Source organism: Balaenoptera borealis (genome assembly GCF_965194805.1).
Source record: "Balaenoptera borealis genome assembly, chromosome: 16".
In the NCBI taxonomy this organism is placed as follows: Eukaryota; Metazoa; Chordata; class Mammalia; order Artiodactyla; family Balaenopteridae; genus Balaenoptera; species Balaenoptera borealis.
The window spans coordinates 49,426,383-49,439,875 of NC_138872.1; the positions used below are offsets into that span (position 1 = coordinate 49,426,383).

Here is a 13,493-nt window from a genome sequence, read left to right on the forward strand (position 1 = left end):
TGAGAAAAACTGGAAGAATCTTCTTAAAACTAACAAATGAACTGCTTTTAAACATAGTACATTCTCATGGTAAAAAGGCAAAGTATATGGAAAGGAAAATGAAAAAAAAAAAATCCCCCTGCATGTAATTCTTATATATTCTTTCAGGCATTTTTCAGCAAAAATGCAAATGTACCTGTATATTTATATCAATACTTAGCTAAATAAGATATAAAAGATATTTATAGCTTCTATTTTATATATTATATATATTTTATATAAGTTTACATATATATGTAGATATTGTAAGTATAAAATACACATTTTACTTACAGATTATATATATGTTGGTGTGTGTGTGTGTGTGTGTGTGTGTATATAATACACTTTTTTTTTACTCAGTTGGATCATACTAGAATTATTTTAAGCAAAATATTATATATTGTACCTGTGTAAGGGAACACAAAATATATAAATATAAGAAGAAAGTCTAATATGATCAAGTAAAACATACAGCAAAAATAATTTTAAACATAATGATGTGCACAGTGATTACTACCATATGCTGATTAGTTATAACCAGCAAGCTTAGTTATAGGTACCTACAGTTTGCATTGCTTTTCTGTTTAAACCACTTTCTTAGTGCTTCTATTTTTCTTTTCCTGTTCTCTGTCTTCTAGGAGAATTCTCTCTGCCTCCACAACCTGAAGTGGCCATTCCTTCTGGCTTCCTACCTTCTGACCCCAGGGGCAGGAGGGCCGGGCTACCCTGCTTTGCCCCACAGGCTGGGTGGGCGGTGAGGAGGGCAGGGATGCTGTGTGGCCGGTGAGCAGTAGGTGTCCAGCCTGGTCAGGATGCTGGGTAACCCTCTAGGGCGAGGACACAAGTAGAAATCACGGCGGAGAAAGTCTGTCCCTGCGCGGCCACCAGCGGTCCTCGGTCCTAACTCAGTGGTTTAAGGGCAGCGACGCCAGAGGAGAGAGGATGATTGGGTCACTGCCAAAGTCTCTCTGCCTCCTGACAATGAGAAGTGACATTCTCATTGCTTCTAACAGGACTTGGAGTTAATTAGCCTGTGACTGACTGAGTCAATACATCAACAAAGGTTGATTCAGCCACTAGCTGAGAACTGTCTTCAGCACCTTGGTATATCTGTCCTGGAAAACTCTATCCAAACGAGCAACTGCTCTCAGAAACCAGGACACAGAGGGAAACAAATGCATCATCCTTACAGCTGGTGCAGGGGATCACCCTCTCAAGCAGACTCAGATTTGGGCTCAATGTCAAGAAATGGCACCCTCGGAAAGTGAAACAGACGTGAATCAGGGTAAATGGGTGAGGCTGCCACCTGAAGAATCTTCCTCTGAACCAGCCCACAGGTGGGCTGCTAGTGAGACAAGCAACCTTCGCTAAAAGGAAACCAGTGCTAAAAGCGTTCTCAGTTTGGTGTAGGGAGATGGATCGTGAATCTAACTTGTCAGGCTTTCTCTGTATTCATGCCCCCTTTACTGCATGATTTGCAGCCCTGCCCATCAAGAGGAGAGGTCTGTTTCTCACTGCTTGAATCGGGGCTGGCCTCCTGTCTTGCTTCGGCAAACAGGATGTGGTGGGAAGTGGTGCTGTTCCAAGCATTGGTCTCAAGGAGCCCTACCCACTTCCGCTATCCCTCAGAGCACCATGGGAACCAACCCGAGTTAGCCTGCTGGTTGATGACCGACAGTCCAGTCAGGTTCACTGTCACAGCCAACAGCTGCCAGACAGGGGAGGCTACCTCAGACCAGAAAGTCTGTAGCTCACCCCACAGCTGACCACAAGTGCATGAGTGAGGCCACCTGAGATTAGCCAAGGATGGCCCAGGTCGGCAGACCTGTAGACCCATGATCAGACTTAAATGGTTGTTATTTTAAACTACTGAGTTTTGGGTAAGTTTGTTATGCGGCTTTGCTCACTGATACACAGAGAATAACTATCAGCGTGTTTCTGAAGAGTAAGCAAGCAGCAAACATTAGTTTTGGATGTAAGACTTGCCCACAAGAATACTTTGATTGGGGCTTCCCTGGTGGCGCAGTGGTTGAGAATCTGCCTGCCAATGCAGGGGACACGGGTTCGAGCCCTGGTCTGGGAGGATCCCACATGCCGCGGAGCAACTAAGCCCGTGAGCCACAATTACTGAGCCTGCGTGTCTGGAGCCTGTGCTCCACGACAAGAGAGGCCGCGATAATGAGAGGCCCGCGCACCGCAACGAAGAGTGGCCCCCACTTGCCACAACTAGAGAAAGTCCTCGCACAGAAATGAAGAACCAACACAGCCATAAATAAATAAATAAATAAATTAAAAAAAAAAAAAGAATACTTTGATTGCTAGGAATATTAAACTTCATTTTCCTAAGATGTGTGTGTGTGTGTGTGTGTGTGTGTGTGTGTGTGTGTGTTTACATGAGGCAGTAATAATTATATTCTTGCTTCTAATGATTGGCTATCAGCACCAAATAGTCCCTGGCTTCTGGGGAAGATGGGCCACTGAGAAGCAGACCCTAGTTCTGGGGGCAGATGAGTGGGGAGAGGCATCTATAAGAGGCTGAGAGCTGGCTGTGGGATGGGCCTGTTATCAGCATGCCACACTTTCCTGTTGAAATGACACCCCAAGATCCACTTCTGCCCCCCAGCTTCACCTGAACAGCAGCTGAGCTGAAACCAAGATAGAACAACTGTGACCCACATTCAAGCAATCATCCATTGGAGGGTATGACATGATAATCGCAGCAAGCACTTCTGCAGCACTTACTGTGTGCCAGGGACCGCTCTGAGCACTTTACATAGTAACTCACTGCATCCTCACAGCAATCCTATGCAGCAGCACAATTCATACCAGCCACACGAAGGATAAAATACTTAGGAAGAAATTCAACAAACAAACAAACAAAAAATAGGACTTTGAAATTCTATGGAGGGACACAGGTGGAAAGACACATCAACACTGTCATGTTCTTGGATAGAAAGGCAGCATCACAGAGATGTCAGTTTTCCCCAAGTTAACTTACAAATTTAACTTGATCCCAACAGATACACTGCATTGATCGAGATACTGCCATGCTGGGCAGTTCAACAGAGGGAATTTTACCCAGGGAGCAAGTGGTAAAGAAGAGCAAAACCCCAAACGGGGTGTGGAAGGGTCACCCAGAGATGAGGGGGTAGATGGCCCAAAGCCTGCACTGCGCAGGGGTGGGCTTCCTGCTGGGGGTCTCCCGCCCTTACTCTGTAACGTATGCTCAGTGGAGATTGGTGGGCACACTTGCCCTCCATGTTATTCCGGTTGACGATGGAATTGCCTTCTCTGCCTCTCCTACCACTCCTGCTTTTTTTTTTTTTTTCCTTTGGCAAGTGCATTTAGATGAAATTAAATATGTGGTGCAATTCCACTTTGAATTCTGTCTTTGTCTTAGTCTTCTGGAGTATAGCGGGATTAATGTCTCTCAAAAGTTTTCACAAAAAGAGAATTTTTCACCAAGGCACTACTGGCGGTATTTAACCACCGATGTTGTCAACCAGGGGGTGATTTTGTGCCCCAGGGGGCATTTGGCACCGTTGGAGACATTTTTGGTGGTCACAACCAGCATCTAGTGGGTAGATGTGTGTGGTGTATGTATTATTAGCATCCAATGGGTGGAGGCCAGGAATGCTACTGAACTTTCATAACGCATAGGGCAGCCCTCTGCCTCCTGTCCCCACCAGCCACCAACTAAGAATTATCTGGCCCAAGTGTCAACAGTGCTGAGGCTGAGTCTTTGCTCTAGCCTATTGGCAAAGGGCAGTGAGTTGGAACTTGCCGATTTTAAAAGCATAGCCTAAAGCAGCCTTTCACAGACTCACATTTCTTAAAAGTTCTTGCCGATTTTGTATTTTGCTTATAATATAAAATAATGGCACAAATTGCTTACCATTGGCTGTGGTAAAGTTCCAGCTTGAGGCTGGTGTGGTGGCTCTGTGTACCCTCAGCACACCACCTGTCCCAGGAGGTGAAGATCCCGCTTTGAGAGACTTGGGGCTAAAGTGAGTTGGTCCCTTCATCCTCCCCAGTGCTTAGTGACCCGGACTAATGACCCCCCCTCCCCAGGCCCTGGCCCAGTGGTGGTATCTGCCTGCAGACACTGGTGAGGCCAGCCTGATAAAGTTTGTATTTCCTAAACACTCAATTACACTCATTTTTATTCTCCAGTCACCTTGACATCTTAATACAACATTGGCATACTTTAAAAAAGTCATTGTATTTTTATAATGAAAACCATATTCATTGTGGAAGAACTGGAATCTAGAGCATGAAGAAGAAAATAAAAATCCTATGTGATCGTCCATGAACAGAAAATCACTGGTGATATTTTGTCTATTCCTGCCAGTTATATATATAAATGCAAAGTATAAGAACAGGTTTAAGAATGAAATTGGGATCATAAAGTATATCCACCTTTGTGGCCCTGCTTACAATGTATTTCTCACTTACCATTACATTATTAACATTTCCTCACATAATTAAATATTACTCTATGTTATAAGTTTTTATTAGTCTTCTTAAATAACCATTCCATAATTTATTTACTCTTTTTCTTAGACATACGTGGAAGGCTGTTTCTACGTTTTAAAGTGCTGAAATGAACATTATTTTATATACGTCTTTGTATTTCTGTTTATTTCTTCAAGCAGAGTTTTTAAAATAGGGAATTTTAGGTGAAAAGTAATGAATGAAGATTCTTGATCCATAGTGCCATATTATTGCTCTTTATATGGCTTATTAATAATTTATATTTTCACCAGCAGTGCACAAGAACTCCACATCCAGCCCATCTGGGTCAAGATTTAGAATCATTAAAAAAATAGTTTTTCCAGCTTGGTGGACAAAACTGGTACCTCGTTGTTTTGAGTTATATATTTTTTTCCACTATCAGTTGAGCTTATCTTTTTATACCTTTACTGCTCATTAGTATTCTTGCTTTATGAATACCTTAGTAAAGCACCAAGCCCCCAAAGATAATGTCCTGTACCTATTTTTTCTTTCATGATATCCTTTTTATTGATTTGTTAGAGCTCTTTCTATATTAAAGACCTTAACAAAGTTTTTGTCATCTATATTGCATATATATATTTACCCACTTTTTTCTTTTGTATTTTGCATTTTGACTTGCAGAAAAATTTCCACTTTATTACTTATGTCTATTATTTTTTTACAAATATATATTTAAATACCATATAAAACTATGTATTGATTTACAAGCACTGCTTTTCTGTACTCACAGTTCATGGAACAATTTTATTCAACCTATTCACAAACACATTTGACATTTGTGTGTTTGTCCTCACAAGATCACTGGTCACCTAGCAGTTTTTCTGGGCTCATTGTAGTAGTTGTTGGTGCTGATTGTCAAATATTCCTAGCTGCCCACTGTCTAGGCCCATGATAATGCCCCCTTGTGCTTGGGTGGGGTCTTGTAAGCTGTTTTAATCAGTGAGTTGTGAGTGGGAGTGACAGATACATGGTATCATTCTTTGGCTGAACCATTTACCGGTCAGTGCCAGCTGTGCAGAGCTCTTTCTTTCCTTCTGCACAGTGAGTAGCAATGTTCCAGGTGTCGGCTCTGATCCCCAGGAGACTGTGGTGAGCAGAGCCTTCTACTGACCATGATGGCTGAGCAGCTGATTGAGAAATAAACCTTTGTGCTTTCAGGCCCCTGAGCTTTGGGGGTTGTTTGTTACTGCAGCATAATGTAGCCTCTCCTGACTGATACAGTTCATCACGTTTGGTTCCATTTAGTTTATATAGATATAACATTAAAAAAAGATACAGCATTAAAAAAAGCTCTATCTTTTTAATATAGTCCCTGAAATATATATATTCAGGGAATATAATATAGTCCCTGAAAATTTTATCCCAAGCCACAAGTAGCCATTTGTATAATATTAGAACAGTTGCTGTTTTCACTTTTCTCTAAATGTATATTCTGACTCTTGACAACTTAACCACCTACTGAATTGCTTTTTGCTTTTTTTTTTTTTAGTGTGAATAAAAACCTTTTAATCTGAAAAACATTAAGTGTCACAAAAACTAGAGTGAATAGTATAATGAATCTCCCTGTATCCATTGATCAGCTTTAACAATGACCAGAGTTGCAGAAATTTTGAAAGGTTTTATGAGTAATGTTTATTACTCTTTTTTGGCGGGGTAAATATTTCCTCTTTTACATGTAGAAAGTCCCTCTCTGGCACAATATCAGTGATTGCATTATATTTATGTGTAGCTGTTTTATGTTTTCATTCTTTATTCCCTTCTTTTCTGTACCTGGAATGTTGGGGGTAGTGGTGAAGTCACACAGAGCCTTAAACAAGGGCGACAGATGAGTGGACCCCTCCTGGGAGCGGGGGCTCACTCTCAGAGAACTGCCGGTCACGCCTACAGGGAGAAGGGGTTGGTCCCAATTTATGCCCCTTCAAAAACAGATGCTGAGACCAGGACTTGGGGGGCGATCTCAGGAGGCACAAGTGAGCATGAGATGGGCATAGGGGTGGGGGGAGGGAGAAGGGCCAACCAAGTGTGAGCTGATGAGGAGCCTCCCCCCAGCCTCTGGAGACCCCCGAGAACCTGCCCCCAGGACAGCGCGCCGTCGGCCGCCCCACAGTCCGGGCTGCGCGCCCTGGGACTGGGAGCGCCTCCCGTGGGGCCGGCAGGTCCTCAGGCAGAGGCGCAGCGAGAGGCAGCCGGTGACGCGCAGGAAGCCGCCCCCGGGCCAGGGGACCGCAGCGCCTGCCTCGCACCCCCGTGGGTTCCACGGAGTTCAGCAGGAGTGGGTGGGGTGTCAGATCCCCAAGAAAGCCGAACGGAGGGTGGCACTACGTAGCCTCTGCTTAAATCCTTCACTTGAGCCCCTGTTTCACCACACCTGCGGTTGCCCCTGACCTGTGCTGCCGTATATCCACCTCGGAGGTAAGGCTCCTGTGCCAACCTGTCTCTTTCTAGCAGGATCCAAACACGCCGTGATGAACCTTTCCGATGTCACGGGGATTGTTGAAGGCTTACGTCCACATCAGTCCCTTAACCTGGTGGTTGGGTTTCTCCCTGGGCGCAGATGGGTCACCACCATCAAGAAGGTGAGTGACAACTGCCGCGGTTTGCCCGGGATTGGGTAGTTTCCTGGGAAGTGGGGCTCTCAGCGCAGAACCCGGGAAAGTCCCGAGCCACCAGGACGGTTGGCCACCCCAGCTGGGGCTGGCCAGCTCTTAGGAAGGGTCACCAGAAACCCGCCAGCTTTTCCTCCCGTTTCTCCTTCTCAGAAGTGAAAGGAGGGGCTGTAACCGCGAAAGGCATCTCAGAGGCCAAACCGCAGATTCCAAGCAGCAGCATCCGCTGCGCAGCTGGGAACCTTCGTTTGGTTCCAGAGCATCAGTCAGGGCTCCTGGAGGAGTCCTGAGAGCTTCTTGGCAGGAGGCATCATTGCCGCCAGAGGCCCCGGCACTTGTGCCGCTGTGTCAGGCCCACTGCGCTGATTAAATTTCAGCAGGGCGCCAGGCTCCTCCTCGCCCGCCCTGATTAATCACTGTCTCCCTGGGCAGCCTCCCCCACCTCGCCCCCCTTCCTGGATGGTGGCTTCTGAGCCAGTCTTGCAAGTGACCCCTAGCACAATATATTCCAGCTCCAAGATCTGGGATCTGTGTTTGAGCCCTTTGCAACCTCCCATCCCCCACCCAGGAAATAAACTATCAATGCTGTCTCATCCGTGCCTCAGAGGATTTTCTGTTCCCTTGTCTTTAAATATTCCTGAGACGTTTCCTCTGGTAGCAACCCTGAGGTGTGATTAATAAGAGGTTGGGGTGTAGTCATCAGAGCCAGCCAAAAACGTGCCAGAGTTGCCCTGGGTGCATTTCCTTAAGATGTGGAAAGAAGTTCATGAGTCAGTTGTCACTTTGAAGACCCTCTAGTGGTCTCTGAATTCCTCTTCTGGTTGTCAGAGTGATGTAAGATGCCGTATCCCATACCAGCTGGGCTTTGTTCTCCATCAGTCTCTTTGTAAGGGCTACATCCTTTTCTGACCAGCAAACATATAGCCGTATTGGTCCTTTATTACCCAGAGAGGGATGACTCCAAGTTCAGATTAGGCTTTGCCCAAATTGCACTCTGGAGATTGTGGTAGATGGTAGTGGGTGTCGCCCGTATTCCTTCGAGCTTGTGGTTTCTTGTGCGCTGGGGGTTTCCAGAGGTCAGCACAGGCGTCTCTTCATGTAAGGGATTTCTCCCCAGAGGTTGAAGGCTGCCCTGTACACCTCCCTCCCAGCTGAAAGTGCTGGGACATTTACGCCCCTTGGGAACAACCTGAACCACTGACTCTTCCGCCAGCTCCCGTGCCGCCAGCTGGGATAACTTCAGTGTGTGTTCTGCATGGTTTCCCAGTTTCCCCGTGGGATTAAGCTCCAGTTGACGGTAGTAGCTGACTTGATAACAAATCCTTTAATAACCCCTTTCTTCCCTGTTATACCTCCCCATTCACTCCCTTTACCTCCCAAATCAATGACCTGAACTCAACCCTCACCTCAGGGTCTGCTTCTGGGGGATCCTGAACTAAGAAGTCAATTTCAGGATATATCATAATTCAGGGGTCTCTGTCTGTCACCTATTCCCATATGTAATGTGAAGAATGTCTTAACTGTAAATTCAACACGTAGACTATAAAGAGGAAAAAATTGAAATAAACAAATGGGGGAAAGGTTTCCTTCTTCTCTTCCTTCATGCCAGCTGCTTGCTGTCTCCGTTAAGTATTTACTGAGAAAATTTAGGAGATGCAAACTCAAATCCCTAAGGAGCCAGGTAGGTGATGTTTATGTGAGAAGCAGATGTCATCCGATTGGGAGTGGTGGGGTCTGTGGCAGACGGTACATCCCTGGAAAGTTCTCTTATCCTCTGTTTCCTCTTCCTCTTCCCTTCTATCATTACAGTGTTGGTCAAACAAAACCTATCTGCAAGATGCTAAAATTCAAAGACAAGCATAAGAATTTCTTTAGTGTAACAGGTAATTATCTGACTCCTTTGTTTAGGTGGAGATCACCTTTCAGGGGTACATTTTCCTTTAGACCTGACCAGTCAGCTGAAATAACTGAGAGGAAGTCTTTTTTGCTCATGTATAATACCTCATTGCTCACAAAATTCTATAACACCGTCCAAAAAAATTTCACCTTGAAATAAGGAAAGAATCCTTCCTACAGCTTGGGGGAAAGTCAAATGAGAAACTGTAGTTTTCACCATACTCCACTTTGTAAAATATTTACATGCTGTCAGCTGAAGATAAGTCATAACAAATTATTCTCTTAAGTTTTGGCGTACTTGGCATGCTTTGCAGAACAATCACACTTGAAAGAGCCTTTTCAGTTGCAGCAGGGGACGCTACAGATGGAAAGAGAGACGTACCCTGCCTTGAAATGTGATGGAGCCGTTCAGAAGCTCGTGGAGAGTGACAGGACTTGCCCGGGGATGCATTGCACTGAGCCCATCTGCACTGTCAACTCTGACGGAGGCCAGACGTCACCTACTCTCTGGCTCTCTTTTGGCCTCAGGTGTCAAAAAATGCTTCTCAGTGAAAATCCGTGTCTGATGGGGAAGGGGGGGCATCTGCCAGGTGTCCCCCTGGGCATGTGCTGTCACTGTCACCTGGTCCCGGGCCTGGATGTGCAACCGTCTCTCTCCAGCCACACCGCGAATAATGCAATAAGGAAATAGCTGTCTGTATGTCAGAAGTCTCACCCTATAAACTCCTAAGGGTCTGGGCATTGAAATGGGGTAGCAGCACTACCTCCTGCCCCTCCCCCGCCATCCTATTGGTGACACCCCCCCCCCCCCCTCTGTAAACTGCACTGTGCCATTCCAATGTCAGGGATCTTTGTGGCTGTCTCAGACGGGCTGAGGGCAGGGACAGGGCATCGCATCAACCTGATGGAAAGTCCAATCCTGGGAAAAGACTAAGACAAAGTGACTAAGTGCCCCGAGGAGACGGTGCCGTGGCACCAACGGCCAGTAATTCAGCCCCTCGCAGGGGCCTGCAAGCACACACCAGCCTGGAGATTCAAGTCCTCAGCCTTCCAGCTGAGGCCCAGCAATTGTGGAGCGGGGACAGGCCATCCCCACCGTTCCCATCTGAATTCTTGGACCACAGAGTCCACAAGCCTAGTGAAACACTGTGCATTATGCCTCAAAGTTCTGGGGCGGCTGGTTGAGAGTCCCTAACGACCCAGGCAAACACCAGCCGTTTGTGGGGCCTCCCAGGGCCAGCACTTGCATGTCTATCTCACACCTCACAGCGACCCCAGGAGAAATGCACCGTTATCACCATTTTACAGGCAGGAAAACGGAGGCGCAGTGAGGTCAGGTCACTGCGGATACACACTCAGACCCTGAACAGCGGACCTGGGACCTGAACCCAGGGATACTGTGGCCTGGCTGTGGTTTGTAGGGGGACTATGCCCTGGGATCGCAGAGCCACCTCCTTCCGCTCCCCACGGGCCGCTCACCCGCACAGTGACCCGCGGCTCCCGGCTGCCTCCCTTTGAGGTGCTGCTTTGGTCCCTGCTCCTTGGCTCTGTCCATTCCCGGACTAATCCCAGGGATGGGCAGCCACGAAAACGCGCGCTGACTCCCCCACAGGAACATCTGGACGCAGCTCCCCTGCTGTGCTCTGAAGACACCTGGTTTGCGCGGAGACCCCGCTCCCAGGGCTGCTCCCAGCCACGCCTGCACGGTGGGGTGCTAGTGCAGCTCCCTGTGGGACCCTCCTTCCCCCCCTCCCTTCGCAGGGGCCAGGATAGCGTCGCCCTCCGAAGGGCTCCCGCCCCCTCGCCTTTGTCCTTCACAGGCGCCCCCTCCAATAAGTCTGGACCTCTAACCCGATTTGGGGTCCATTTCTCGAAGGACCTGAGCTAAGGCACAGAGTAACAGCCCCACCTCCGCCGCCGCCCCGCCCCTCGCTGCGCTCAATCGGCACCTCCGCTCCGCCCCTCCCCCACTCGTCACCCCCCCTCCCCCACCCCAACCCGTACCCCTCCTCCCCGGGAGTGGCCCAGGGCCTCCTGGCACAGGAACGACCTTACCTTGTTCACGCCGTCCGCCATCGCCTGGAGTGTGAGCTCCCGGGGCCCGTCCACCGTCTTCCCGTTGTCGGTGGGGCCCCAACTGGCGCTGTAAATGTCTATCAGCTGAGGCATGTGGCTGATGGAAGAGGCCTCGATAATGTCTGTCATGAAGGGCTGGTCCAGCATCCGGATCCCTGTGGACAGTGAGGGCCGGGGAGCGCTGGGTGCCGGTCCCCGGTTCACAGGAGGCAAGGTGGGATAGGGGGCTGGGGTCCTGGGTGTGGTTGAGGTCTGCTTTCCTGGTGCCCTGGGCTCAGCCGGGCGATCCTGAATCCAGCCTCACGCTGTGTGTCTGTGATCAGAGGATCAGGCAGGTGCACTGACCTATACACTCCATCCCTTTGGACCCCACCCACTCCTTTCCTTATGCAACTATTTGGAGACAATTTTATCCCCCTCGCAAAAGTTGCTAGAATTCCTAATGTGGTCTGTTTTTAAGGGGAAGCTTGGCTTCCAGGGACTGGGGGGTTGATGGGGGACACGTTTCAGAGGAGAAATAAAGCTACTGGGCATGACAGTGTGGGGAGGCGATTGCTCTTAGATATTTAAGGAACAATTCTAGAGGGCGGGGGGAGGGGCAGGACAGTGCAAGGGGGAGGGGCAGGGAAGGAACTCTCATTTGCATCGTAGCTGAGAAGGGGCTTTGGCAGGGGGGACAGAAATGTTGAAGGGGTCATTCTAAAATATATTTGCAGTGGGGTGCAAGATACACCCCCTCCTCCTTCACCCCTAGGCCACCTTTGTAAAGTTTGTGCTACTCTGATGCCTTGTAGGAGTGACTTCTCGCTGGGAACTTTTCTCTGATTGTGTGACTGTGTGTACAGGGACTCAGGAGGAGCCCAGGCCTGTGGCATCCACGGTTCACATCACCCTTGGGCTCTCTAGAAAAAGCCTGTCCAGGGTTCACTCAGCAGCAGCCAATGGGAAGGGCATTTGTTCCTTCATCATTACCCTCAAAACATTGCTGTTTGGGGCCAAGATTGTTCTCTGCCTGATACGCTATTTCGTAGCAAGGGACCTAGAGTGCTGCTGAAGCTGACCTAAGTCTTTCCATCCACAGGAGTTTTGAAACGAAGGGCTGGGCTGTACATAGTCAGAGCCTGGCTTCTGGCCCTTCTTACTTGTCCCCAGTGGTCAAAGGGCATTATTACACAAGCATCACCTAATGTGGTGTGCACACCAACTTAAAGAAGGAAGATTCATATACATTGGTTACCTATGTACCTGTCACCACTTTCAAAAATCTACAGACGGGGACTTCCCTGGTGGCGCAGTGGTTAAGAATCCGCCTGCCAATGCAGGGGACACGGGTTCGAGCCCTGGTCCAGGAAGATCCCACATGCCACAGAGCAACTAAGCCCACGCGCCACAACTACTGAAGCCTGCGCGCCCAGAGCCTGTGCTCCACAACAAGAGAAGCCACCGCAATGAGAAGTCCACACACTGCAACGAAGAGTAGCCCCCGCTCACCACAACTAGAGAAAGCCTGTGCCCAGCAACGAAGACCCAACGCAGCCAAAAATAAATTAAAAAAAAAAAAAAAACCCAAAATCTACAGACAGTTCATGTGGATGAGACCTAACTGCTGATTGTCGAATAAAGTTATAGGACTGCCTTCGCATCTTGATTTTTCTTTTCTAGTTGCAGGTAATAGGCTTGTATATCTTAAAGCAGTTCCCAATTATAGGGTCATTTGGAGAGCATTTCCTAAATACTGTGCCTGGGCCGCTTCTCCCCGGTCCCTGGAGTTTCTGAATATTTGCACAGGGCCTAAGCAGGTATTGGTCTAAGGCGGTTTTGAAGTGCAACCTGACATGAGAATGACTGTTTAGGTAATTGGGACATTGGGTGTATAAAGTTAATGCTTTTACATGCATGTTGTGTTAATTCTGAGATAAACATTTTTCCAGAAAAAAAAATAAAGAAGGAAGATTCAGGCTCTTACAGGGCCCATGAAATTGACACAAAATTGTCTTTTCTCTTAAGGTTCTCTTTCCTCCTCCCACGTCGCATGGCCCGTCCCTTGCTCTTGCACTGCAAAGTTCCCCAGCGCTCACCCTCCTCCTGTCTAACCTATGAGTTCAGTAGGCCTTTCCCCCGAAGTCTTTCTGGGTCCAGCTCTGCAGGCCCTCTGTTAGCACTGCACTGTCAGCCTTCTCTTATAATTGTTTATTTGTGTGTTTCATTTACCACCAGACAGCAAGGTCTTTGTGTACAGGGCACGTGTCTATTCTGTGTACTTCTATGTCCCTGGGCATCAGCATGGCGCTTGGAATTTATCTTAAGCTTTATAAATATTTGGTGAATAAATGCATGATATTATTACCTAATTTAGTTGAATTTTTCCCTAGCAGAGAT

At 47.8% G+C, this 13,493-nt stretch overlaps 1 protein-coding gene across 1 annotated transcript in view; it reads right to left on the reverse strand.

The window, feature by feature from the left end:
• The window catches only part of PCSK2 (proprotein convertase subtilisin/kexin type 2), a 216,948-nt gene that overhangs the window by 20,893 nt on the left and 182,562 nt on the right, over window positions 1-13,493 (reverse strand). The window contains exon 8 of the mRNA XM_082361545.1: window positions 11,094-11,269. Within this exon, the coding sequence (XP_082217671.1) occupies window positions 11,094-11,269 (176 nt within the window). The remainder of the gene's footprint in view (window positions 1-11,093; window positions 11,270-13,493) is intronic.